This window comes from Cetorhinus maximus, chromosome 2 (genome assembly GCF_964194155.1).
Source record: "Cetorhinus maximus chromosome 2, sCetMax3.hap1.1, whole genome shotgun sequence".
In the NCBI taxonomy this organism is placed as follows: Eukaryota; Metazoa; Chordata; class Chondrichthyes; order Lamniformes; family Cetorhinidae; genus Cetorhinus; species Cetorhinus maximus.
In genome coordinates, this window is record NC_135880.1 from 112,807,756 (window position 1) to 112,833,083 (window position 25,328).

The 25,328-nt window shown below is 42.0% G+C and overlaps 1 protein-coding gene across 3 annotated transcripts in view; it reads left to right on the plus strand.

Annotated features, from left to right (window-relative positions):
• Positions 1 to 12,119, plus strand: part of spina (spindlin a) — a 108,871-nt gene extending 96,752 nt beyond the window's left edge. For 2 of the 3 annotated variants that reach the window (XM_078568576.1, XM_078568578.1), the window contains 2 exons: positions 7,003 to 7,190; positions 10,892 to 12,119. In XM_078568576.1, coding sequence (XP_078424702.1) covers positions 7,003 to 7,190; positions 10,892 to 10,978 — 275 coding nt within the window. In that variant the 3' untranslated portion in view covers positions 10,979 to 12,119. Of the gene's footprint in view, positions 1 to 7,002 lie in introns of all 3 variants that reach the window. The other variant, XM_078568579.1, reaches the window with a different exon arrangement.
• Positions 12,120 to 25,328: the final 13,209 nt, after the last annotated feature.

The window sequence follows — 25,328 nt, forward strand, 5'->3', positions numbered from 1 at the left end:
AAAAGGGAGAGAGGAACATAAAACAATCATGATCACTAGTGAAAAAGTACTAGGAAAAGTAATGGGACTAAAGGTTGACAAGGCTTCAACCTGATGGCCTGCATCCAAGGGTCTTAAAGGAAGTGGCTGCAGAGATAGTTAATGTATTGGTTGCAATCCTCCAAAATTCCTTAGATTCTGGAAAGGTCCCAGCAAATTAGAAAGGCACAAATGTAACACCATCACTATTCAAGGAAGGAGGGAGACAGAAAGCAGGAAGCCAGTTGGTCTAACATCTGTCATTGGAAAATGCTAGAATTCATTATTAAGGCGGTAGTAGCAGAACATTTAGAAAATCATAATAATCAGGCAGAGTCAAAGTGGTTTTCTGAAAGGGGAAATCATGTTTGACATTTATTAGAGTTCTTTGAGGATGTAACCTTCTATGAGCATGGATAAAGGGGAACCAGTAGATGTAGTATATTTGAATTCCATAAGGCATTCAATAAGGTGCCACGTGTTTATGTTACTGCACAAAATGAGAGCTCATGGTGTTAGGGGTAATATATTAGCATGGATAGCGGATTGGCTAACTAACAGGGTACAGAGAGTTGGGATAAATGGGTCATTTTCAGATCGAAAACTGTAACTAGTGGAGCGCTGCAAGGATTAGTGCTGGGACTTCAATATTTACAACTTGTTATCAGCTGTCTCTTGATTCGAGGATGATGCCTACTCAGGGTTGCGAGTTTCTGCCATGGGTCTTCCTTGACTCAGCAGACTGATTCTTGATCCGCAGATCTTTGGGCATTTTCCACTCCTCAGATACTGAAGCAGCCCATGCCCAAATGCAGCAAGACCTGGGCAACATCCAGGCTTGGGCCGACAAGTGGCAAGTAACATTCATGTCACACAAGTGCCAGGCACAATCATCTCCAACAAGAGAGAATCTAACCATCGGCCCTTGACCTCCAGTGGCATTACCATCACTGAATCCCCCACTATCAACATCGTAGGGGTTACCATTGACCAGAAACTGAACTGGACTAGTCATATAAATACTGTGCCTACAAGATCGGGTCAGTGGCTGGGAATCCTGCGGCGAGTAACTCACCTCCCGACTCCCCAATGCCTGTCTAACATTTACAAATCACAAGTCGGGAATGTGATGGAATACTCTCCATTTGCCTGAATGAGTGCAGCTCCAACAACACTCAAGAAGCTTAAGATACTTTAGGATAAAGCAGCCTGTTTGATTGGCACCCCATCCACAAACACTCACTCCCCCCATGTGGCAATGGCAGCTGTGTGTACCATCAACAAGATGCACTGCAGGAGTTCACCAAGACTCCTTAGGCAGCACCTTCCAAACCTACGACCACTACCATCTAGAAAGACAAGGGCAGCAGACACATGGCAACACCACCAGCCGGACATTCCCCTCCAAGCCACTCCTCATCCTGACTTGGAAATATATCACCATTCCTTTGCTGGGTCAAAATTCTGGAACTCCATTCCTAACAGCACTGTGGGTGTACCTACACCACGTGGACTGCAGCAGTTCAAGAAGGCAGCTCTCCACCACCACCTCGAGGGCAATTAGGTTTTGGCAATAAATGCTGGCCTAGCCAGCAACACCCACATCTCATAAATGAATAAAATGAACACATTGTCCCACAAGGTAGTGGGATCTGGAGTGCAGGATTTTCTTCCATTTCTTTCCTTCTCCACTGCCACCCTAACTCATTATTAAGATGTTTGGACTCAAAAGCATGATGCAGCTTGATGGACAAGTTGTTGCCATTTTGAACAGTTGGTAACAAGCTCCTCGCATTCATTAAGGTCAATGCTGCCATTCTTCAGTGAGAGCTTTAGAGTGTTTTTCTTTGTCCTCCCCTGAATGCTGACCATTTGAGAGTTGTAAGAACAGGACCTAGTGGGGGAAGATGCTTTTTGACAATCCGGTTATTGTCCAGTCCATGATTGTTGATTTTACAGGAGTTTTGCCTGAATGCTTGTTGAGTTGGTTTCAAGAAGAACACTAGCGTTTGTTCGACAGTCCTCCCACTGAATCCGGAGGATGAGGTGGATGCATTGCTAATGGAATTTCACTAGTGTTTTTATGTGCTTCTCATACACAGTCCAAATCTCACTGCAGTACAGAGGAGTGGTGATGACAGCTGCTCTGTAAAGACTTTTGCTGAATTGCAAAGGTCTTTGTTGTCAAACACTCACTGCCATAGATTGTAGATGGCTGAGCTGGCATGGCTGATCCAGTGTTGGATCTCGTCATCAATGGTGGCCTTTTGAAAGAGGTAGCTGCTAATGTATGAGAAGTGCTCAATCTATTCCAGAGTGTCTCTTTCAATATATATGGGATGTGGAATATTTGGATGAACAGGTCTGGGTTGATATGAGTTTTATTTTGGCAACGTTCAAGGACAGGCCGATCCCTTGTATGCAGAATTGAATAGATTGAGAGTGGCTTGCAAATCTGGTGTAGAGTGGGCAAAGACGCTGCAGTTATCTGCAAACTGTAGATCATGTATGTCTATGCTGGTCTGTGTAATTTTGGCACGGAGGCAACTGAAGTTAAAGAAATTTCCGCCTTGATGGTATTTAATACTCCCACCAGAGACAGTTGATGAGGTGAATAGCCACTGTCAGGTAGATTGTAAATAGTATGGGGGCTATCACACAGTCTTGCTTGTTTGGATTTTGAAGACATCTGTTTCATATTTCCCATTCAATATAGTTGCAGTCATATCATCAAGAAGCAGTTGCAGGGTTGTGATGAAGGTTCTTGGACATCCAAATCTTTGGAGCACAATTCACAAAGCCTCGCGGTTTACTAAATCATATACTTTGGTCAGGTTGATGAATGCAATGAAGAGTCCCTGGTGGAGTTCTTGACATTTTCCTTAGATTGTCTGGTAACAAAGACCATGTCAGAGATTCCTCTGGAAGGCCTAAAGCCACACTGTCTGTGGGAGGCTTTCCACGGCCACAGTAAGTCAGTGATTCAGGAGAGTGCGTGACAGGATTTTCCCTGCAATGGACAAGAGGGAAATACCTTGGTTGTTTTCAAAGCATAATTTATCCCTCTTCTTGAACACAGTTATAATAGTTGTATTCCGGGAGTTGGTGGGAGTGGGGGAATGGATGTCTAATCCCTTGCAAATCTGTAGGATGAATGCATGGGAGTCTTGATGTGAGCTTAAGCTTTCATACTGTCAGCTGGAATACCATTGGGGCCGCAGGCTTTTTTGTTTTCCTTTCATTTGATTGCTTCTTGTAGCTCTCCCAGCGATGGTGCTTCACTCATGGATTGTTCCACAGGGTACTGGGGGATAGTCTGGAGAGTATCAGCTGCCACTGTGGATTCATGGTTGAGGAGTTGTTGAAAATGTTCTTTCCAATGTTGACAGGTGGCGTTGTTATCCATACGTAGAGTAACACCATCCTTTGAGTTAAGGGGATTTTGGTGAAACCACCAGGGCCATCTATAGACCCGGGTCAAAATCCCCTTACGGATCTATATTAATCACTTGGATGAAGGGACCAACTGTATTGTAGCCAAATTTGCAGATGATACAAAGAAAGGTAGGAAAGCAAGTTTTGAAGAGGATATAAAGAGTCTGCAAAGGGATTTAGGTAGGTTAAGTGAGTGGGCAAAAATTTGGCAGATGGAGTATAATGTAGGAAAATGTGGTTGTCCACTTTGGCAGGCAGAATACAGTAAAATCTTTGTTATCTGGCATGCTCTGAGAATCAGTGGTGCCAGTTAATCAAAAATGCCAGTTAACAGGGAGTTTACATTACTCCAGACACAAGACAAGGTGCTGCTCTGTCTTTTGAATGGTTGAGGGAAGAGGGGAAGCAGCTGGGCAGTCAAGGGCCCCAGCACAGCAGGACAGCATAGTAAAACCACCACAACAGAAGACCAAGCCAACAGCACAACTGAAACCATGACCTTCAGACCAGCTTTTTAAAAAATTGAGCTGAGAGTTTCACTGACAGTTGCTCCGAGCGTCAACTGCTGCTTCTGACCTTTGGTCAACTTTATGGGTTTCCAGCCAGCTTTCTTAAAAAAAAAATCAGAACCGAACAGATCACCACCACACCTGAAGATCAACTGCAATGTTGGGGTTTTGGAAATCCACCATTTGACTCTTCGTTTTTGACCTCTGCAAAACGGCTTTTCAAACAAAATTGAGCTGTCAGAAATTCCAGTTAATAGATCATTCTGGTTGATACAATGCTGGGTAACACGCAGTTTACTGTATTGTTTAAATGGAGAGAGACTGCAGAATGCTGCGATACAAAGGGACCTGAGTGTCATTATATGTGAATTGCAGAAATTTAGGATGCACGTAGAGCATGTAATTATGAAGGCAAATGGATTGTTTGTCTTCATTGCAAAGGGGAGTGGAGCATAAAAGTAGGGAAGTCTTGCTACAACTGTACAGGGCATTGGTGACACTGTACCTGGAGTACTGTGTACAGTTTTGGTCTCCTTACTTAAGGAGAGATGTACTTGCATTGGAAGCTGTTCAGATAAGTTCACTAGGCTGATTCCATGGATGACAGGGCTGTCTAATGAGGAATGGTTGGGCCTATACTCTTTGACATTCAGAAGAATGAGAGGTGATTCATTCAAACGTATATTCTAAGGAGGCTTGACAGGGTAGATGCTGAGAGGCTGTTTCCTTTTGTAAGGGAATTTAGAACTAGAGGGCACAGTTTAATGATAAGGGGTCTCCTATTTCAGACAGCGATGAGTAGGAATTTCTTCTCTCAAACGCTCACTAGTCTGGAATTCTCTTCCCCGGAGAGCAGTGGAGGTAGGGCCATTGAATATATTCAAGACTTGAGTTAGACAGATTTTTGATTGACAAGGGAGTCAAGGGTTTTTGGGAACATGCAAGAAAGTGGAGTCAAGGCCACAGTCAGAGCAGCCATGATCGTATTGAATGGTGGAGCAGGCTTAATGGGCTGAATGCTTACTACTCCTATTTCTTATGATCCTAGGCAAAGATTTAGTTGGAGTTTCATAATATATTTGTATCCACTTTATGCCAGGACTTGTTTTGGAATTGAGGCTTAAAACTAATGAGGTCAGTTTTAATTCAATTTAACATTGCTTTGGTATATTTCATGATATAATGGAACTATACATTTGGCTGTAGTCTGATCTCCATTTAACAATTGGGTATCGCAAGTACATTTCCCTGCTAGCAAAGCATCTTTGATATCTGACCTGTTTGAAAACTTGATTTGTTTTACTGTGGCAAGCATTGCCACATCTGATGTTTGATTGCTGAATGTAATTATGTCATATGAATATGGGGATACAACTTATAGATTGATGATAACTGTAGCCTAGGTTTCTGCCATATCTTTATAATGTTGGTACTAATGCTGACAACAATATAGTCAAATGTTATAAAATATTGAATTAAGAAAAAGAAATCAGTTAAGGCAAGTTTAGCATGTTTTGCGTATTACTGGAAGATCTAACTTATATTAATTGAAATAAAAACATAGCGCTGGAAAAACTCAGCAGGTCTGGTAGCATTAAGGCAAAATACTGCGGATGCTAGAAATCTGAAACAAGAACAAAAAAATGCTGGAAAAACTCAGCAGGCCTGACAGCATCTGTGGAGAGAAAGACAGTTAACATTTCGAGTCCATATGACTCTTCAGAGCTAAAGAGAAGTAAAAATGTGGTGAAATATATACTGTATAAGGGGGTGGAACAGGTGAAGGATAGAAGATAGGTGGAGGCAAAGGAGAGATTGCAAAAGATGTCATAAACAAAAGGTCAAAGGGGTGTTAATGGTGGTGGTACTGGCTAAAGGAGGTGCTAAGCGTGACAGTAAGAGTAGAAAGCAGAATGTGATAATAGCCAGACCAGGGAAAGCAGTCTGGAAAGAACAACATGAGCAAGTGACCAATGGCCCAATGAGGGTGGGTGGGGGGAAGGGAAGGTGATGGGGAAAAAAGATTGAAAATAGGCTAAAAGGTGAGAATAAAACAACGAATAAACATGGAAATAAATTTTAATAATAAAAATAAGTGGAAAAAAATAAAAATTTTAAAATAAAAGTGAATATTGAAATAAGGGGATCAAAAAGGCGTGAGGATGGAGGAGAGAGTTCATAGTTTGAAGTTGTTGAACTCAATGTTGAACTCAACACTGATTAGGCTGTAAAGTGCCTAATCGAAAGATACATCTGTGGAGAGAGGAACAGAGCCCAATATGATCCTCTTCGGTTACACTTCATGGATTGAACCTGGAGGCTGATTCACCAGGTGCTCGGATTACAAGAGCAATTCTTTTAAAATTCATTCTCGGGGTATGGGTGTTGAGAGCAAGGCCAGCATTTATTATCCATCCCTAGTTGCCCTGAGGAGGTACATTGTCGTCTTGAACTGCTGCAATGCATGTGAGCTGTTCGATACAAATGAATGGCTTCCTAGGCCACTTCACAAGGCAGCTGAATTAACCACATTGTTGAGTCACATATAGACCAGACTGGGCAAAGATGGTAGGTTTCCTTCCCTAAAGTAGATTAGTGAAGCCGATAGGATTTTACAACAATCCAACAGCTTCATTTTCACTTTTACTCACACCAGTTTAAATTCTAATGTCGTAAGAACTTGTTCTATGAAATATTATGAAAATCTGTCAAAAATGACCTGGTTGCTGCTTTGTAAATTATGACTGTCATATTATTCTGACTCTACCTCGACTTTCGTCAATAGTCATGCATTTCATCCACTATGAAAAGGTATTTTACTGTCTTTGAAATCAGTTATCTGCTAGACTCTACAAGGTCAGTTAAGGATTTCAGACAGTCGAACTATGTCATTTGACAACTGACCTTTTTTGAAATCAAGTACATCTTGTAGAGGTGTAAGTATTTTCCACTGAAAGTACATTTACATTTAAGGGTAGGGTCATAGTGTTCTGTAGAGTCCTAGTTTTGTTGATGTTTTGTTAAATTTCTGCTTCCACAGATAATGATTCTCCACCAGCTGAGAGAGAGCCAGGAGAAGTCGTAGACAGCTTGGTGGGTAAACAAGTGGAATACGCCAAAGAAGATGGCTCAAAGAGGACTGGCATGGTCATCCACCAAGTAGAAGCAAAACCATCAGTGTATTTTATCAAGTTTGATGACGATTTCCACATTTATGTCTATGATTTGGTAAAAACCTCTTAGACCCATTTCATAGTGCAGTGGGAAGGCCATATTGGCCAACTCATGGACTTTTCCATATGCGGACTTTGATATACTAGGCTTCTAAAAGCCCAGTAAGCTATTGTGATCTCACAATCTCTGCCATTGACAACAAATACAACACAAGTTTGAATCAGCCAAATGGTTCTACTAATGTTACCATTTATGATGGTTTGAATGCAAGAGGGTTACTTGCAAAAGAAACAAGTCTAAAACCAGTATTTTAGAATAAGGGAACTAGGTTTCCAGAGTACTTTGTCACTCATGGGAAACAATAAAGCTTCAAGATAAGAAACCTAAATTAGGGTCTGGAAAAAAAGTGAGAAAATGTATCAGCATAAAACAAATTTTCAATTGGACATAAATAATTTTCTGAGAGGAAAAAGAAGAATGGATCAGACACCATTCAGTCTTATAACACGTTTCCATGTTACACCTCTTTTTTGACAACTGACCTTTTTTGAAATCAAGTACATCTTGTTTGACCTCGAAGGAAGCTGCAAATTTATTAAGATTTTATAACATACCTTTTGATCTTAATAAAACTGCAATGAGCCATACATATTAAAGGAAATGCACTTGAACATTTTTCTTAAACCCTTTTGTTTTTTTTTAAGGAGCTTAGGTAAATTTCATTATTTTTATTATGTAGTGAAAGTACGCATATGAAAGGTGAAATTTAATATGAGAAGTTTGGCAATGTGAGAGAGGAGTAGGGAAGAAAAATAAGCCGTGAAAGTCTGGAAAACATAACCAGTATATTTCCATACTGGTTATCATGGTGCTGAGAATACAAAAATGATACTGTTAAAATTCTCTCTTGGGTATGAGCGTCGCTGGCAAGATCAGCATTTATTATCCATTCCTAGTTGTCCTGTGGAGGTGTATTGTCGTCATGAACTGCTGCCATGTATGTGAGGAGGTGAAGGTGAGCTGTTTGATACAAATAAGTGGCTTCCTCGGCAGCTGAATTAACCACGTTGTTAAGTCACATATAGGCCTGACTGACAAAGATGGCAGGTTTCCTTCCCTAAAGGACATTAGTGAACCAGTTGGGTTTTTCCAACAATCTGACAACTTTGTTTTCACTTTTATTGATGGTGACACAAATTCAAATATCATATGACTTTTTTCTGTGGAATATTATGAGGAGGTGTCTAAAATGAACTTGTTGCTATTTCTAAATTATACCTGCCAAATTATTCTGGTTTTACCTTGGCTGGCTTTTTTTATAGTGACACATTTCATCCACTATGAGATCTGTACTTCATTTGTGCTAAGAAGGTGCACAGTTAATTGGCTATAATATTATAATCATCTTTAAATGTTTCCTTTGAGTAAACTTAATAACTTTAACTGTACAGTATAGCTGAAGTAATTCCTAAAAAGTATCAGAAGCTGATTCGGCTCTGGCCTGCTGCATCTTGGTCAAACCAATTATCATACTTCAATTTTAAGATGTGCTGTGCAAAATAATATTTAGCTTAACTCCATTAAAAAAAATTCTTTAACACCCCAAGGCTTATTATCTAATAAATATTTAAAGTCACATGTCTCAATTGTCTATAACGCTCTTAGTCCAATGATTAAATGCCTTACATTCTGTCATTGCTCAGAGTTTGCACTTAATAACATCAATAAAATTATTGTTCTCTAAAAATAAAGCATTCTAGACCTGATTGGGAGTGAGCGAGTAAAGCGGCAATTTAAATGATGACACAATAACCTGAATTTCCAAATGCTGCTGCTTATACCTTTAGGGCAAGGATATTTTACAGCAAAAAAAAACACATTGTACCTCGGAAGAATGTCACCTGCCTTGGAATTTGGAAGTGATTTAAATATAAGTGCAGCAATGAACCTAAAATGAGTAAGCAATGCATCAGGCAACATTAATATTTTCCTTATTAGGTCTTTTGGAACTTAATGAGTGTCAAATGGGCATTTCATACCATTACAGATGGAATATCAAAATATCCCATAGCCTTAAAACCACAGGTGTGTGTCTCTTTTTTGTCATATAATAGCATTTCTGATTTCATGACATGAAGAAAGTGGGAACTTTAATTTATAATATATGCTTTTATATGAACTACTTTCCTTAGAATTGCTAATGGACCATAACTTATTCCATTCCTTCACCGCCCCCAATGCCTGATGTTTCTTCAGCCTCTCCTGACAGCAGTAATTTACACTGGGATATGATTCCACAGGTGCTGGTAGAAATCCAACATCTTGCCCAAGTGATGATTCAACATGTGTGTACCTAAATATTGGGGTAATAAACTGCAAAAAGGCACAATCTTAATATTCAGGTAGACCCACTGTGAATTGGAACCTTATCTGGATTTTTATTTGATTCTCCTTCATGATTGAAACCTCCTCCTGGTGGTGTTAACATTATAATTTGTCTTGGCTAACCATGCACAAAACTGGGGTTTTCCTTGTCTGTATAAATCCACTGAGTCATTTGAAATTCTATAATTAAACCTTCCAAATAAAGTTTGGCACCATTTTGTATAAAATATTTAACATGTATTGTAAACACAGTACATAGAGTGGTGGACCAATTATGATGCAATTTAAAATCTCAATTTTGAGAAACCTTCACTTGAGGGGTCCATCTTTGTTGCTCCTCCTGGGATATGGAACTAGATGTCACTTGCAGTATTAATCTTTTGTGCATCCTTCATTAACCTAAATCATTGATCTTAATTGACTGCAATAGTCCTTGGTCACAATGCCTGTTTGGTTAATTCATCGAAGACAGTGTATTTCTGAGGAATCTGATGTGAATGCTACTGGTTTAAATATTTCTTTTCAAAGCTGTAATTCAAAAGTGATTTACTTGTGCACCTGTTCTTGGTTATGAAACTGTATTCTGGAACACTAGTTCAACGTTAGAAACTTAAAAAAACATTTTACATTTATTACGTCACCAGGTTTTAAACGCCAACAGTTATTTTTCTTAGACTAGGGTACCTTTCCAGATCCCTCTATGACGATAATGTTGGTTCCAAAAAGCAGGCATGCTTAGTTACCACTTTAGTAGAGCTACCTTAGTCTTTACTTGCAGTGAAAACAACAGCCATTTTCAAGGGTTTATGGTAGAATACTGACTGCTTGTAAAAACCCAACTTTCATGTGAGACAATTTTTGGCAACGAATTGTGAACCTGGATGACAGTTATTTCAAAAATTAAGATACTAAGGATTCTTTAAAATAAGTTGTTAATCACCTATTCATGTTTTTGCTTTATTTATTCAAGTTGCAATTCTTTAGCCTTATGGCTTGTACCTAAATGTAATGTACTGGACAATAATATGAATACATCACTGATGTTTAATCTGAAAATGACTACATGCAGGAACTGTCATTTCTCCAGTATTCCAAAGTAGGCAACCAAAGGCAGGTTACTGTGTTCTTTTTAAATTATTTCTGCTCGCAAAGAACCCCTTGATACTGTATTATGAAGCACTTCTAACCCAGCTCTAAGTCTCTGTGTTGTTAACAGTGTGTTTAAACAGATTCATCAGACCTGCAAATTCAGTATTGGCAGAATTTCTGCAAGATTTGTCAACTTGTAAATGTTTCTAGAGTAGGTCTACAAGAAGATTTAAAATCTAATCCTTATTGGTAGTTGAACCAAATGTGACTCTTTATTTTAGGTCTTTCAACAGAAACATAAATTGGGCAGGGAACACCAAAACATACTTGATGGATTGAACTTCAAATTGAATTTGTTACAGATGTGAATGCAGTGCTCTCATGACCTTGGTTAACAGTAGAATTTTTTTTTCCCTGGGAGCCAGTATTGCTTTATAAAATTATCTTGGGGCTTGTGGTTGTAACTGACACAATCTTGGATACGTATTAAAAATAGTTGATCATTTAACTTGGGTTGTATAACTACTGTGTGTGAAATATGGCTTCTATAGTGTGATCTTTTAAATGCAAACGTTGTGTTTTTCTGCATGTTCTAATGTTAGACCCATTTCACATAATCAGCTATGCATGTAACATCTTATTTTAGGTTGCCTGTTTGCTTATTGTATTGTCTGATTGTTAGCTAGGATGAAATGCACTGATTTTAGAACAGTGCCAATTGTGGTGGCTTATGTCTTAAAAGGGACCATACTTTTTCCTTTTTTGAGTGGGGTGGGGTGGTGGGGAGATAGAGAAAATCTGGCATGGGTTCTTCATAATCAATTAACAAATGTGAAAAAGCTAGGTTTACCTTTTTAAACATGTAACCCCTCTTGGAATCTGTATCCTGAGCATTTTAAAATGTCCGTGCCAAGTTTGGTAAAGATACAGATTTAAAATCGTACTTATTGGAGCTTATAAGCAGAAAGGGGCCTTTTGTTACTAAAATTAAACGCACAAAATGAGCATTTATTGACACTTGTGCCTTGAGCCATTGCTTTATCTCTTGTAGATCTGGCTAATGTAATACAATGCAGTTAATTTAGTTCAGATGGTGGCATAATAGAAGTGTGTGTAGCAGGGAGCTTGATAATGGACCTCATGATTTGACTTGCTTTTGGAAAACAAAGCCCACTATTTCCATGCTACTACGTTTTTGAATTATTCTTGAATAAGGGGGAAAATACCACCATTAGAATACAGTTGCAAAATGTATGGTCCTTCATTAGTTACAATGCTTTTTAAGGAAAACTCAGCTTAACAGTTTATGGTATATGTATAGTTAAAATGCAATGTTGATGTTTGCTTCTGGAGTTAGGCAAATTTTCAAATGTATAGACATTGTAGATCATGTTGCTGTATGCCATTAGATCTATAAACATTTCACATCTTAAAAATCTGTTTACTTATGTAAGGTTTTTTATAATTATGTTGTATAACTATAAAAAATAAATTTCTGTGCAATTTAAATGTGTATGAAACAATCTTTAACCACTATTTTTAAAGTTCTTATTGAACTAGAAGACAACTGACATTGAACAAGGACCGTGTCCACACCTCTATGATTGATAATAAGTACAAGTAGTGACATACCCAATTCTGCTGCACTTACAAGTCCATTATATTGCTGGGAATTGTGCTTATTTTGACCCACTGGATAGTGCATTACTCCAATGTGTTAAGGAACCATGGATAGTTGAGTGGACACAGGCTGATCCTGTGAGCAATCGAGGTTTACCTGACTTTTTATTCTTTGCTGGGATGCCAGCATTTATTGCCCATCCCTAATTATCCTTGTGTAAGGGGTGGTGAGCAGTCTTGAACCGCTGCAGTCCATGTGATGTAGATACAGCCGCAGTGCCATTAGGAAGGGAGTTTCAGGATTTTGACCCAGCAACAATGAAGGAATGGCAATATAGTTCCAAATCAGGATGGTGAGAGTTGGAGGTGGTGACGTTCTCATGCATCTGCTGCCCTTGTTCTTCTAGGTGGTAGAGGTTGTGGGTTTGGAAGGTGCCGAAAAGAGCCTTAGCAGGTTATTGCAGTGCATCTTGTAGATGGTACACACTGCCACTGTGTGCTAGTGGTAGAGGGAGTGTTTGTTTAAGTTGGTGGATGAGGTGCCAATCAAGTGGGCTGCTTTGGCCTGAATGGTGTTGGGTTCTTGAGTGTTGTTGGAGTTGCACGCATCCAGGTAAGTGGGGGACTATCCCATCATTCCTGACTTGTGTCTTGTAGATGGTGGACTGGCTTTGGGGAATTGGGAGGCATGCCACTCAATGCAGAAATCCTAGCCTCTGACCTACTCTTGGAGCCAGTTAAGTTTCTGGTCAATGATAAATCTCAGAGGTCTTCTAGTGCAGTGAGTAGCATCCCTACCTCTGAGCTAGAAGCTCTGGGTTCAAGTCCCACCCCAGGACTTGATGGCCACAGAAGGTGTGTTCATAACCTGGACAAACCGGTTGATTATCTACCTGTAAATCCTTCCGATAAGCTTGTGGCAGGTGGTAAGAGCAGGAGAGTTTCCTGGTCAGCCAGAACTGTGCAGTAACTACAGTGAAACAGCCTTCCCATGTTAAAGACTCCACTCACAAACTCGTGCCACAGGCTGTACTCTGTGGCAAGTGTCTTTGCTTCAAGGCACTGCTGGGGGAGATACAGAAACCCCAAGATGTTGCTGGTGGGGATTCTGGTAATGTTGTTGAATGCCAAGGGGAGATGTTTAGATTCTCTTGTTGGAGATGATCATTTCCTGACACTTGAGGTGTGATTGTTACTTGATATGTATCAGCCCAAAGCTGGATGTTGTGTGGCCTTGCAGACTGCTTCAGTGCCTGATGAGTTGCAAATGTTACTGAACACTGTGTAATCATCAGCGAATATCCCCACTTTTGGGCCCTGCTGGTCTTTTGGACGGGTCATCGCCCTGTATAGCATATCCTTTGGGATATGGCTATCTTCCATCCTGTGCACATGACATACCGGGCATAATTTTCCCAAATTTGCACTAAGTGCGGTAGCAGGTGCGTAAAATGATGTTTTACCCGCTGGCTGCGATGGCGGGTTTTCACGCCTTATCGCCCCGAACCCGCCTGATTATCTATGCACTCCTGGGAAACACGTCATTTCCATCACGGGCGGGATCTCATTCGGCCGCCCACCATCACTGCATCACGCCGACTGCTATGTTTAAAGTCCAGCCGCAAGCGCACATTTCAGTGCTTCCAGCTCACCACTGCTGCACGGAAGACATGGCCCTGAAACTGAAGACTGCAGCCTTCAGGTTCACATCTCTCGAGCGACTTGTGGAGGCCTGCCGGGATGTCCTCTACCACCCCTCTGGCCGCAGGGTGGGCAGCAACAGCCCTAACCCGGCTTGGGAGGTGGTGGTCAGTGCCAACGCCCTGCAAAAAGATCATCTCCGTTTCGCCCAGGTAAGTCACTCACTTCATCACTCAACTCTCTCACTGTCAAACCCATTACACATGCATGGGGCCCGCACTCACTGCCAGTTCAAGGGACATCACCACTCACTCACACTCACCATCACTGTCCTCAACCCATCCACTGAACCACTCAACATTCACACAGGCCAGGCATACTTGTCACCTGGCCTGGCAGGCGTCCTGCTTACACTTTCTCCATCTCTATCCATGCAGGACAAGCTGGCACACAACAGAGAGCGAGGTCGCAGATCAGTGGCAGAATGCCCAAAATCAGGGTCCTCACAGACTTTGAAAACAGAGCCATCCAGCTGGCCAGCGATAACCGGGACCGGTCCTGTGCTGACGGTGAGGTTGGTGCTGCTCTACCAAGTGAGGATCCAGCAGTGCAACATCCATCGGACAACCATGCTGTGAGTGATGTGTCCTGTTTCACAGGCAACTGCCATGCACTAATTATCTCCCCTTGCTTTCGCAGACACATCTGCCAAACAGCTGACAGAATCCATGACCCAGGGCTCCAATCGAGCCCTGAAGAAACCTCTGAAGAGGAATCTGGAGGCACACTCCCTGAAGTCCCGTCACAGCGCTCACCCACACCCTCCTCCAGTCTCCCTGGAGACAGGGCTGCACTTGTCCCCTGATCCACCGCCCCCCACCCCCCTCCACCAGTCAGGCAGGGCAGCACTTAACCCTGACCCCCTGGTGCCCCTGAAGCCTGCAAAGCAACAGGCAACCCTGGTGAGCTCTGCAGAACATTGCTGTGCACTCACCTCCAGTTCGCCCAAAATGCGGGCCATCAAGTGCATGTCGCCTCTGCTGTTGTGAAACATATTGGTGTGCTTTCCTGCTGACGTGAATGGACGATCCAGTGGGGGTGCAAGAGCCTGGTGGGATGGCCTGATAGTGATAGGCTGATGTATTACAATGAAGTTCCCGACGATCAATGGTGGGAAATGTGGACAATCGCAACCTGCCTTCCTGCCGTTGTGAAACCGATCAAGCCATATGGTTCGCTCATGCCCGCCAGCAGCCTGCACGGAAATTCCACCCACCAAGTCAATATTTTACATTTTCCATTAGATGCCAGTGTAGCAGTTGCACTGGAATAGCTCAGTGTGAAGCGCTTCTAGTCCTACGACATAAGTCCTTAGTACTGCAGCCGGGATGTTGGCAGGGCCCAAAGCCTTTGCTGTACTGAGTGCATTCAGCAGCTTCTTGATATCACACACAGTGAATCAAATTGTCTCAACTGGTATCTCTGTTGAGTTGGTACTTCTGGATGGTTGCAAATGTTTCAGGTTTGTCATTTGCATTGATCTTCCCAGCTCCCCCATCATTGGGGATATTCATGGAGCCTGTTGCTCCAGCTAGTTGTTTAATTGCCCATCATCATTTAAAACTGGATGTGGTAGGGCTGCATGCTTTGATCTGATCTGTTGGTTGTGGGACCGCTTACCTCTGTCTATCACATGCTGGTCACATGTTTTAGCCCTGTATTGTAGTTTCAGCAGTTTGGTACTTCATTTTTAGGTATGCCTGGTGCTGCTCTAGGCATTCTCTCCTGTAGTCTTTATTGAACAGGGTTGTTCCCCTGGCTTGATGGCAATTGTAGAATGAGGGATATGCTGGGCCACTAGGTTACAGATTGTGATTAAACACAGTTCTATGTGCTGACGATCCACAAAGCCTCACAGATATCCAGTTTTGGTCTGCTAATTTCTGTGTAGCACAATGATAGTGCTACACAACACGATGGAGTGAATTCTCAATGTGAAGATGGGACTTCACAAGAACTGTGCGGTGGTCACTCCTAACAATACTGTCATGGAGAGATGTGTCTGTAATAGGTAGATTCATGACGATGAGGTCAAGTTGGATTTTACCTTTTGTTGGTTCTCACCACCACAGGTTGATATGAGCTTAAGGACTTGGCCAGCTTGGTCAGCAGTAGTGCTACCGAGCACCTCCATCTCAGCAGGTAGGACTTGTAGGCCTGCCTGAAGTGCTGGGCTGCCAGCCCACTGCAGGGTGCCTGCCTCCAAGCAATTGATCTGCATGCCTTCCCATGCTTCCCTCTCCCAGACATTGTCTGGAAAATCATAGTCAGCCTCCTTAAATTACCTTTAACAAGGCTCTCAGTGAGCCTCATTGGCTGCCTGCGTCATGGAGACAGACAGGTTTGGGACAAGCCAGGCTGTCTTGGACAGAATGGCCAGTGTTGGGAAACCAGCACGCTGGCCGGTTGTGGCATTTTTCACACCGCTGGCTCTGATATTTCCAGTCTGTTCAGGTCCAGGTCTGTTCCCGACCTCGGCAGGGCCCAAAAATCTGCCCAAAAAGTTAGCATGCTGATACAGCAAGAACTTAGCAAGGCAAATGGAATGTTGGCCTTTATTGTAGGGAAGTCTTGTTGCAACTAAAGGGCATTGGTGAGATCACATTAGAGGGGTCTCCTTATTTAAGGAGGGATATATTTGCATTGGAGACAGTTCAGAGATGGTTCACTAGGTTGATTCAGGGGATGGCTTATGAAGAAAGGTTCCGCTTATACTCATTAGAGTTTGGAAGAATGAGAGGTGATTTTATTGAAACAAGATTGAGGGGGCTTGACAGGGTAGATGCTGAGAGGAGGCTTCCCCTCATGGGGGAATCTAGAACTATGGGACATAGTATTTGAATAAGGGCTCTCCCATTTAAGACGTAGTTAAGAAAAAAATCTTCTGTGGATTGAGAATCTTTGCAATTCCTATCCACAGAAAGCAATGGAGGTTGAGTCATTTACTATGGTCAAGGCTGAGATAGACAGATTTTTGATCTACAAGGGAGTCTAGGGTTATGGGGAACAGGCAAGAAAGTGAGTTAAGGCTAAGTTCAGATCAACCATGATCTTACTGAACAGCCGAGCAAGTCAGAAGTGAACCCCTCTGCTCTTGCTCCTATTTCTTATGTTCTTATGTAAAGTTAATCATTAGTATTCAGTACGATAAAGCATTGATGCAATGTGATTCAATATGAAAGAAAATATGAGAATGTGGGATACAGTGTGATTGCAGAATTGAGTGTTTTATCAATAGTACTAAAGTTGGGGATTTTGTGCAAGAGGGATTTTTGTGCTAAGTATTTCATGAGCTGAAATTTAGCTTAAAATGTGGGATTTTTAAAAACTAAAAGAAACTGTAAGCTAGTTAAGATACCTAGTTAGCAGAAACTGCCTGTCAGTGGCAGTTAATCGTCAATCAGTTGAAGGTAGTTGCCTGAATAGATATTAATTACTGTAGCAGGAAGCTAAATTAGATGTTGCAACTTTGTTGTGATTTATAGCACCGGATTTTCATGGAGTTGGGACGACTCTGAAGACCTTTTTAAAATGGGTGGGACCTGGCTGGGGAGGTCTCACCCCCATTTCCAAAAATTGTTACAATTTTTGCCAGTAGGGTAGGGGAAAGAATCATACAGGTGTAAAATACAAATCTGCTGGGCCATTTGAAAATAGTACAAAGTTTAAACAGGTCCCATTTTGGCTGTTCCAATGACCTTAACCTGCAGTTTAGAGTCACAAATTTATGGAGATGTAAACACTATTGAAGGGTGGATAAGTTCTGTTAAAGTGTTATGATCTGAAGTTATTTAAGTCCCTAGCCCTTTAAAAACAAAAAAAAAACCTGGGTTGCAGTTGTCACTTAGAGTAAAATAAAACCACACACACATTGCCGGAATGCATTGATTGACAGGCCATCTGGTGTAGCTTAGAAGAAACATTATCATTTACTCCAGCTTCAATAGACTTCATTGTTGTTATTACAGCTGAGCCCATTATGAATGCTTGACTGTATTTCAAAAGGCCCCAAACCACTTAGCCACCACCCCCCCCTCCCCCCCCCCCCGGCTGAGATAAGTTCACGTTTTGATTGACAATTTTAAGAGGTTATTAAAAGATCAACTGTCTTTGATGTGGTTATTGACTAGAAGTTTGTTTTTATAACGGATTGACCACTTGAGGGGATTTTAAATCTTTGAATGGGTTTCATGAATGAGAGTTTTTTTCTGATTCAAGTGTGTATGAATGAGAGTTCTATTAGATTGTTAGAAGTTTAATATTTTTTCAGCTCCACATGGCTCCCGAGTTCTGCTTTTAGTGGACTCGGTGAATGGCTATGGAGGGAGCCTAGGGGGTACGAGGGGGCATGAGGTGGGGTGGGGGGGTGAGGGCTAGAGGGTTGAACAGCCTTTTATAAAACTGGGCTGAAGTCTGAGAACTGAGGCAGGCCTTCTAACCAGCCTGCCTCAACAATCACCCGCCCACATTGCCGCCTCCAAACTGTCTTGGAGGGCGGCGGGCCCAATTCGAGCATGCACCCGCCTCCTTGGAGAGAAAATTGCATGTGACAAGGCCTTTTATATTGAGCTGGGTTGAGCTACAGGCCATAACCTCTATTTAAGTAAATTAGTTGCTACCACACAGGGTGTCCAGAAAAGAGCGCACCATGAGCAGAGCACTGAAGTCAGAAATCTGGTAGAAGTGGAAACTGAGTGCCAAGGGGGAAGGAGATGCTGCTTTTTGCTGATTTTTATCTTTTTTATTTGCCTCCAATAACTGGAGTGTTTTTCTTTGGTCTCCAAGCTAGGAAACTGTAAATTGCTGTTTGGAAATTAACAAAAAGGGTTAGATGTACACAGTGGTGTGTCACAACAGCAGAAACTTGACACCATCCAGGACAAAGCAGCCCACTTGATTGGCACCACATTCACAAACATTCACTCTCTCAAAGGGAGGCTTAAAGCAGATACAGAGGGCTCAAAACAGCGGAAGACAAGAGGAGTATAGAATGTGTAGGGGGGAACTTAAAAAGGAAATTAGGAGAGCAAAAAGGGGGCATGAAAGAACATTGGCAGGTAAAATAAAGGAGAATCCAAAGTTATTTTACAAGTTTAGAGGATAACTAGGGAAAGAGTAGGGCCCATTAGGGACCATAGTGGTAATTCATGTGCGGAGCTGGAAGACGTGGAAAGGGTTCTAAATGAATACTTTGTGCCGGTGTTCACAAGTGAGAGGGATGACGTGGGTATGAAAATCAGGCAGAAGGACTGTAATATAATTTGAATAAATTAGCACAGAAAGGGAGGAGATTCTAAGTGGTCTGGCAGGCTTAAAAGTAGATAAATCTCCAGGCCCGGATGAAATGTATTCCAGGCTGTTGAGTGAGGCAAGGGAGGAGACAGCAGGGGTGCTGGCAATAATTTTCAATACCTCTCTGGCCACAGGAGAGGTGCCAGAGGACTGGAGGACAGCCAATGCGGTACCAATATTCAATAAAGGAGGAAGGGATAAACCAGGAAACCACAGGCCAGTCAGTCTAACCTCAGTGGTGGGGAAACTATTGGAAGGAATTGAGGGACAGAATTAATCTACACTGGGCTGGACCCGGGCCGCCATGTTGAGCCGCAGCGGTTGCTTGGATGGTTGGAGCCGGCAGCAGTTGCTCAGGTGGTTGGAGCTGGCGAGAGGGTGCGCGCAGCCTGGACCACACAGCCTCAGTCACTCTCCCAGTGGGAACTGGCACACTGCCAAACAGTGGCAGTGGTAGGAGGAGGAGTAAGAAGAGGAGCCGCAAGGAAATGGCCTCTGGATCCTCATGATAGGTCAGAGTTTGTGTGATTTTAACAAGTTACCCATCTGTTCCCAGCAGGGAGGGAAGGCAGGTTCCTTGCTATAATGTGGAACTAAGGATTAGTGATGCGTGTAGAGTTCTAGCCTCAGGAGGACCAGGGCAGTTTTTTTTTTGTGTGCCACTGCCAAATTCCCTGAGTTCTCTTATGCAGGATGGTAGCAGAGTGATAATGTTGCTGTTAACGTAGGGTGACCAGATTTTCCAAAGTCAAAACTGGGACAAGTTGAAAAACCTTGGGAAGGCGGGCCTGCGTAATAATGCACATGTTGGGCAACCAATGGCAGGAGTCTGGGGGAGGGGCAGTTGAAGGTAGGAGGTCATGTGCAATGTGTTCTTGTTGCCTTTGGATCCATGGTGTTTGTAATAATCACACTTTTTAAGCTTGGAAAGATTAGAGCTCTTTATGTCTAATACTTGCCATGCTGCTTTGTACAAAAAAAGGACCAGTTTGAACTGGTTCTGTTAAACACATGAGTCTCTAGTGCAGCCATGAAAAGTGGTGCCCTGGAACAATTACACATAATTCGTTCCTAGCTAATTAGTCCCCAGCTCTTTACAGATATTTACAGATAATACAACAAGCTATAATATCCCTTTTTCTTTAAACCTTATCAATGTAGCTGTTCCAGTCATTAGCTTTTCTAAAAATATTTTTCACAGTATCGCTTAGGCAGTAAGATGTTGTGCCTCCATCTTGTAGATTTGGCACTCGTTGCTCTTAGTGCTGAGTTGGCACACTGCACAAACAATGTTATACGTGTTGTCCCTGGTGTTGCAGGAGTCGTGCTTGCTGTTGCCATTGTTGTATCATTTGCTGGTGATAATGTTGTCTCCCCAGATATTAATGTTTCTGGTGTTGTTGGTCTTTTCTGTTTTTCCAGCTCTGATTTGGTTGAATATGGGCTCTGTCTCTTCTCATTTGCTTATTGGTTTTGGTCTCAATTATGCAACAACTTTTGCTGGGCTCCGGGTTTTAATGATCAGGGACTGTATGTGTACATTTTATCCTGTCAACACCTCAGGTAAGGATTTAGCATTTTTGTTGAAGTGCTGACCTCTTTCCAGTGCTTCAGTGAGTTGTCTCACTTCCTCCTGGTCACTTGGAGGATATATTTTCCTTGGCAGAGTAGTCTTATATTTTCTTCCGTTCAACAATTCTGCAGGTAACTTCATGTCAGCCTTGAGAGGTGCGGATCAGAGTGACAATAAGGCAAGGTTTGGATCTTCCTTTATATCTCAGCATTTTGCAAGGGTTCTTTTAACTGTCTGGATGTGTCTTTCTATAAACCCATGTCCTTGAGGATAGTATGGTGATGATGTTGAACCCAAACTGTTAAGTGAATTCCTTAATTTCCCTGAATGTGAACTGTGCCATTGTCATATATTAATCTTTCAGGAACTCCTTGCTCAGCAAACAGAACTGAGATGATGGTTGTGGCCCTCAAGTCTTTTACCTTCCAAACAGAAACTTTTGAGCAGTAGTCTGTCACTGTGAGATATTATTCTTGATTGTATTTGCATAAATCGGCTCCCACAACATGCCATGGTCTAAGTGGTACTTCAATTGCAATCATCTCCCTTTCTGCTGTGTGTTTCTGTACTTTTGGCAATGTATGTAGACATCATCTTTTCAATGTTTTGTACATCCTTCTCCAGTACACCACTCATCAGGCTCTAAGCTTGCACTCCTCCATTCCCATATGGCCCTCATGTATCTTCTGGAGAAGTTCTTGCATTGTTTTGGGTATGATTATTCTGGATCCGGCTAGCAGAACATCGTCTTCCAAAGAGATGTCATCTCTGACAAACCAGTATTGCTGTATTGCTGGCTGTGTTTGCTGCTTATCAGGCCATTCCTTGATCGCTTACTGAGGAAGCATCTTTGCTAGTCTCATCGCTAATTTGCCTCAGTTTATGTGGCGTTACGTTCACTAGGTGATGAATCTTTATACCTAGAACTTCTATCTCATGTTTCTCCTGTGGTGACACCTGAGATAGGGTATCTGCCAGCACCATTTCTCTTCCTGGCTTGTATTTCAGAGTGAAATCGTATCTCTGAAGCCTCAAAAGTAATCTCTGTAGTCTTGCTGGTGTTTTATACAGATTCTTCTGGTAAATCTGCTTCAGTGGGCAATGATCTCTTTCCACTGAACTTTTCTCACATTCATACACAACTGCCAAAGCTCTCTTTCTATGTTGGAATATCTGGTCTCGGTTGAGGTTGGAGCTTTGGATGTAAATGTTATCAACTTTCCTTATTGTACCAGGGCTGCTTCAGCCCTTTTGTAGAAGCATCTGCTTGCAGAGTGACAGGTTTCTTTCTGTCATAGTATGACAAACTTGTCTCCTGGCAGATTACCTTTTTGAGTTTGTTGAAACTCCTGTTGTGTGACTCTGACTACTGGTACTCTACATCTTCTTTCATCAGCTTCCGCAAGTTTGCCGTGTGCTCTTGACATATGCAGTCTGAAGGAACTCATGTATTGGATTAAACCAGAAAAACTTCTCAACTCTCTCTTATTTTTTATGGCTATCTCTGGAATGGAAGCCTCAATTCTTTCAGGGCTCGGCCTGATTCCGTCACGTGTGTACCCACACGTGTACGTGTGTATCCTCCAAGTGACCAGAACTGGCATTCTGTCACTTTCACAATGCATTTGTCTGCATTTAACTTGATCCCAGCTTCTTGGTTCCCACCATGGCTTCATGTAGATAGTATCCATGATCTTTTTCATTTACACCGTATATCTAGACATCATCTACTTTATCAACTGCTCCTTTGCATCCCCTATATGTCTCATCTATTTTTGCTGGAATGTATCCTGGTTCACTTTAAGGCCAGGAATTTGTACTGTCCAAAGGGCGTGTTGAATGTTGTCAACAGCGAAGACTCTGCGAATAGTTTCACATTCCAGTAGCCATTTCTGGCATTGAGATTGCTGAAAACTTTTGTCCCTGCCAGTACTAGTGTGATCTCTCCCAGTGTTGGAATGGAGTGGTGATCCCTCTTTATGGCTTGAGTAAGATTTTTTGGATCCAAGCAAGTTCTTAGCCATCCATTTGGCTTCTTTCTCACCATAATGGAATTTACCCAATCTGTAGGCTTTGTGACTCTGGTGATCACCTTTTTTTCTTCCATCTCTTGGAGCTCTCGTTCAAGCTTTCCTTTTAGTTCTTTCGATACTTTACGTGGGAGATGAATCTCTGGTTTCATCACTGGGCCAACAGTGATGTGATACTCAAAATCTTGAATGCGTCCAACTGCCTCATCGAAACACTGAGAATATTTGCACCAGGTCTTCTTTGCATCTGATCAGAGGGTGCTTTTCAATGGTGTACTTTCTTCAACCCCCAATGTCACCTCCTTCATCACATGGTTTACTGAGATAATCTGCAGCTTTTTATAACTGCTTAACCCCAGGATAGCAGGACCATCTGTTTCAGTGACGTAGAACATACACAAAGGAAAAGATGATAAATGTATCTCTCTGATTTGGGATTTTCCTAGCGGCCAAATCTCAGTCCCCCTGTATGCTGTTAGCATGAAATTGTTCGGTTTCAGAACACCTTTCTGTGGATAACGATTTTCTTACAAATTTTCAGGAAAGATCATCTGGCATAGTGTGAGCGGGACGGTGTTACTCTGTGTTCCAGTATCAATCTTCATCTTCAGAATTATCATTGTGGGCTTTTCTCTCACCCTTTTCCAGATCTGAATGGTTATGTGAATTTCTTTTCTCCAGGAACTGTCGCATCCAGCCTTCTCATGCAGTTGTATGGTTCCTATGCTTATTGTGTTCTCAAATTCACTGTCATTTTCCAGCATCTAGATGTTCTGGTTTCTTTTCCTGTCCATTCGCCCTGTTGCCCTGGGTCGGGTGTCTTGTTTACCACCTCCTCTCTTTGTTCTGCACTTCTTTTCCTAATGATTGGCCTTTGCACAAGCTCTACAGATTGATCCATATTTGGGACATTTCCTTCTGTCTGTGAATTCATGTGGTTGTCCACTGCTCCTGCATGTTCTTCTGTTTGGTGTACATTCTTTTGTTGTTGTTGCTGCATCCTGATGCCTTTCTCTTGGATCAACTTTCTCTTTGTTTGCTGTTTGGGTAGTCAGTGTCTTCATCTGTCTGCTCATGGCTTTGTGTGCTCCGGCAGTGTTTACAGCCTGCGATATTGTGAGCTTGTCTTTCCCGCTTAGAACATTCTGTACTACAGGGTGTGCAGAACCCCAAACTAATTGATCTATCAGCCTCTCATCTGTGTCCTTAAACTTTATATTTTCTAGCTCCATTCTTAATCTTGTTACAATGTTATCCTAATTGCCTAATACCTATCTCGAGCCTTGACATTCATACCGGTAGATCCAATAATTCAATTTGGCTGGAGATGGATGCTAAATTTTTTTAAGTTTTGCCTGGGCTCTTGCTCTTCAGTAAGCTCCCAGTTGTTAAGTAAATTTAATCCTATATCTCCTGCCCACAGAAAGATATAGCTGACTCTTTTCATTGCTAGTGCCTTTTAGGAAACTACTGAATGTCAATCTGCATTTTTGTTTAAACTTCACAAATGCCTTTACCACATAATCAGTTTCCCAATTCATTGTGGGCTATAGTGGTGCATTCATTGCTGTGCTGATCAACATTTTGTTTTTCGTTTTTGCATGATTCACTCAGATTTTCTTCTGGCACTAAAGTGGGTCTATTTTCCAAATCAGCATTAATTTAAAATGCTTTGGTTTACTCACAGACACTCCCATCAGCATGCTATGTTTCTTCTTGTGTTTTGGAACCCAGATGTTGTAATAATCGCACTTTAAGTTTAGAAAGATGAGTGCTCTTTATGTTTAATACTGGCCATCCTGCCATGTACCAAGGAAGGACTGCTTTGAACTGGTTCTCTAGTGCAGCTGTGAAAACTGGCCCCCTGGAACACTTGCACATAACAATTTAGTTCTTTGCTCTTTACAGATAATACAACAATAGCTAACATCATGTGATGCCATTTCCCTACAATTTGCACTACCTGGCTGTTAGGGTCCCTAGAAAGCCCTCAATCCCTTATGGTAACTAGCAGCCAACCCCCCAGGTCTAAGTGTCCCTTATGAAATAAAATAAGAGTTGGTCACCCTGAACTGCCTAGTCGAAGAGCTGGTCCAGGCATGATGGGCTATACGGCCCCTTCTGTACTGTATCATTCCATGATCAGGCAAAGAAAGTGTAGAAATTACTTTGCAACCTCTGCATTATAGCAGAAACATCGGCCCGAATTTTACGCCCCGTCACGGCGGGAAGAAGGCCGTAAATGAGCCGTTGTAAACTCCAAGATTAAAGCAAAAAACTGCGGATGCTGGAAATCCAAAGCAAAAACAAAAATAAAAATATCTGACTCGAAGCGTTAACTGTATTCCTCTCCGCAGATGCTTTCAGACCTGCTGAGTTTTTCCAGGTATTTTTATTTTTGTTTTTCCGTTGTAAACTCCATTAACTTCGGCGGGAATGTAAAATCCCACTGCCGTAGCTGTCTTTAAGAAAGTTTTCCAATTGCTCAATCGCAATGTCAAT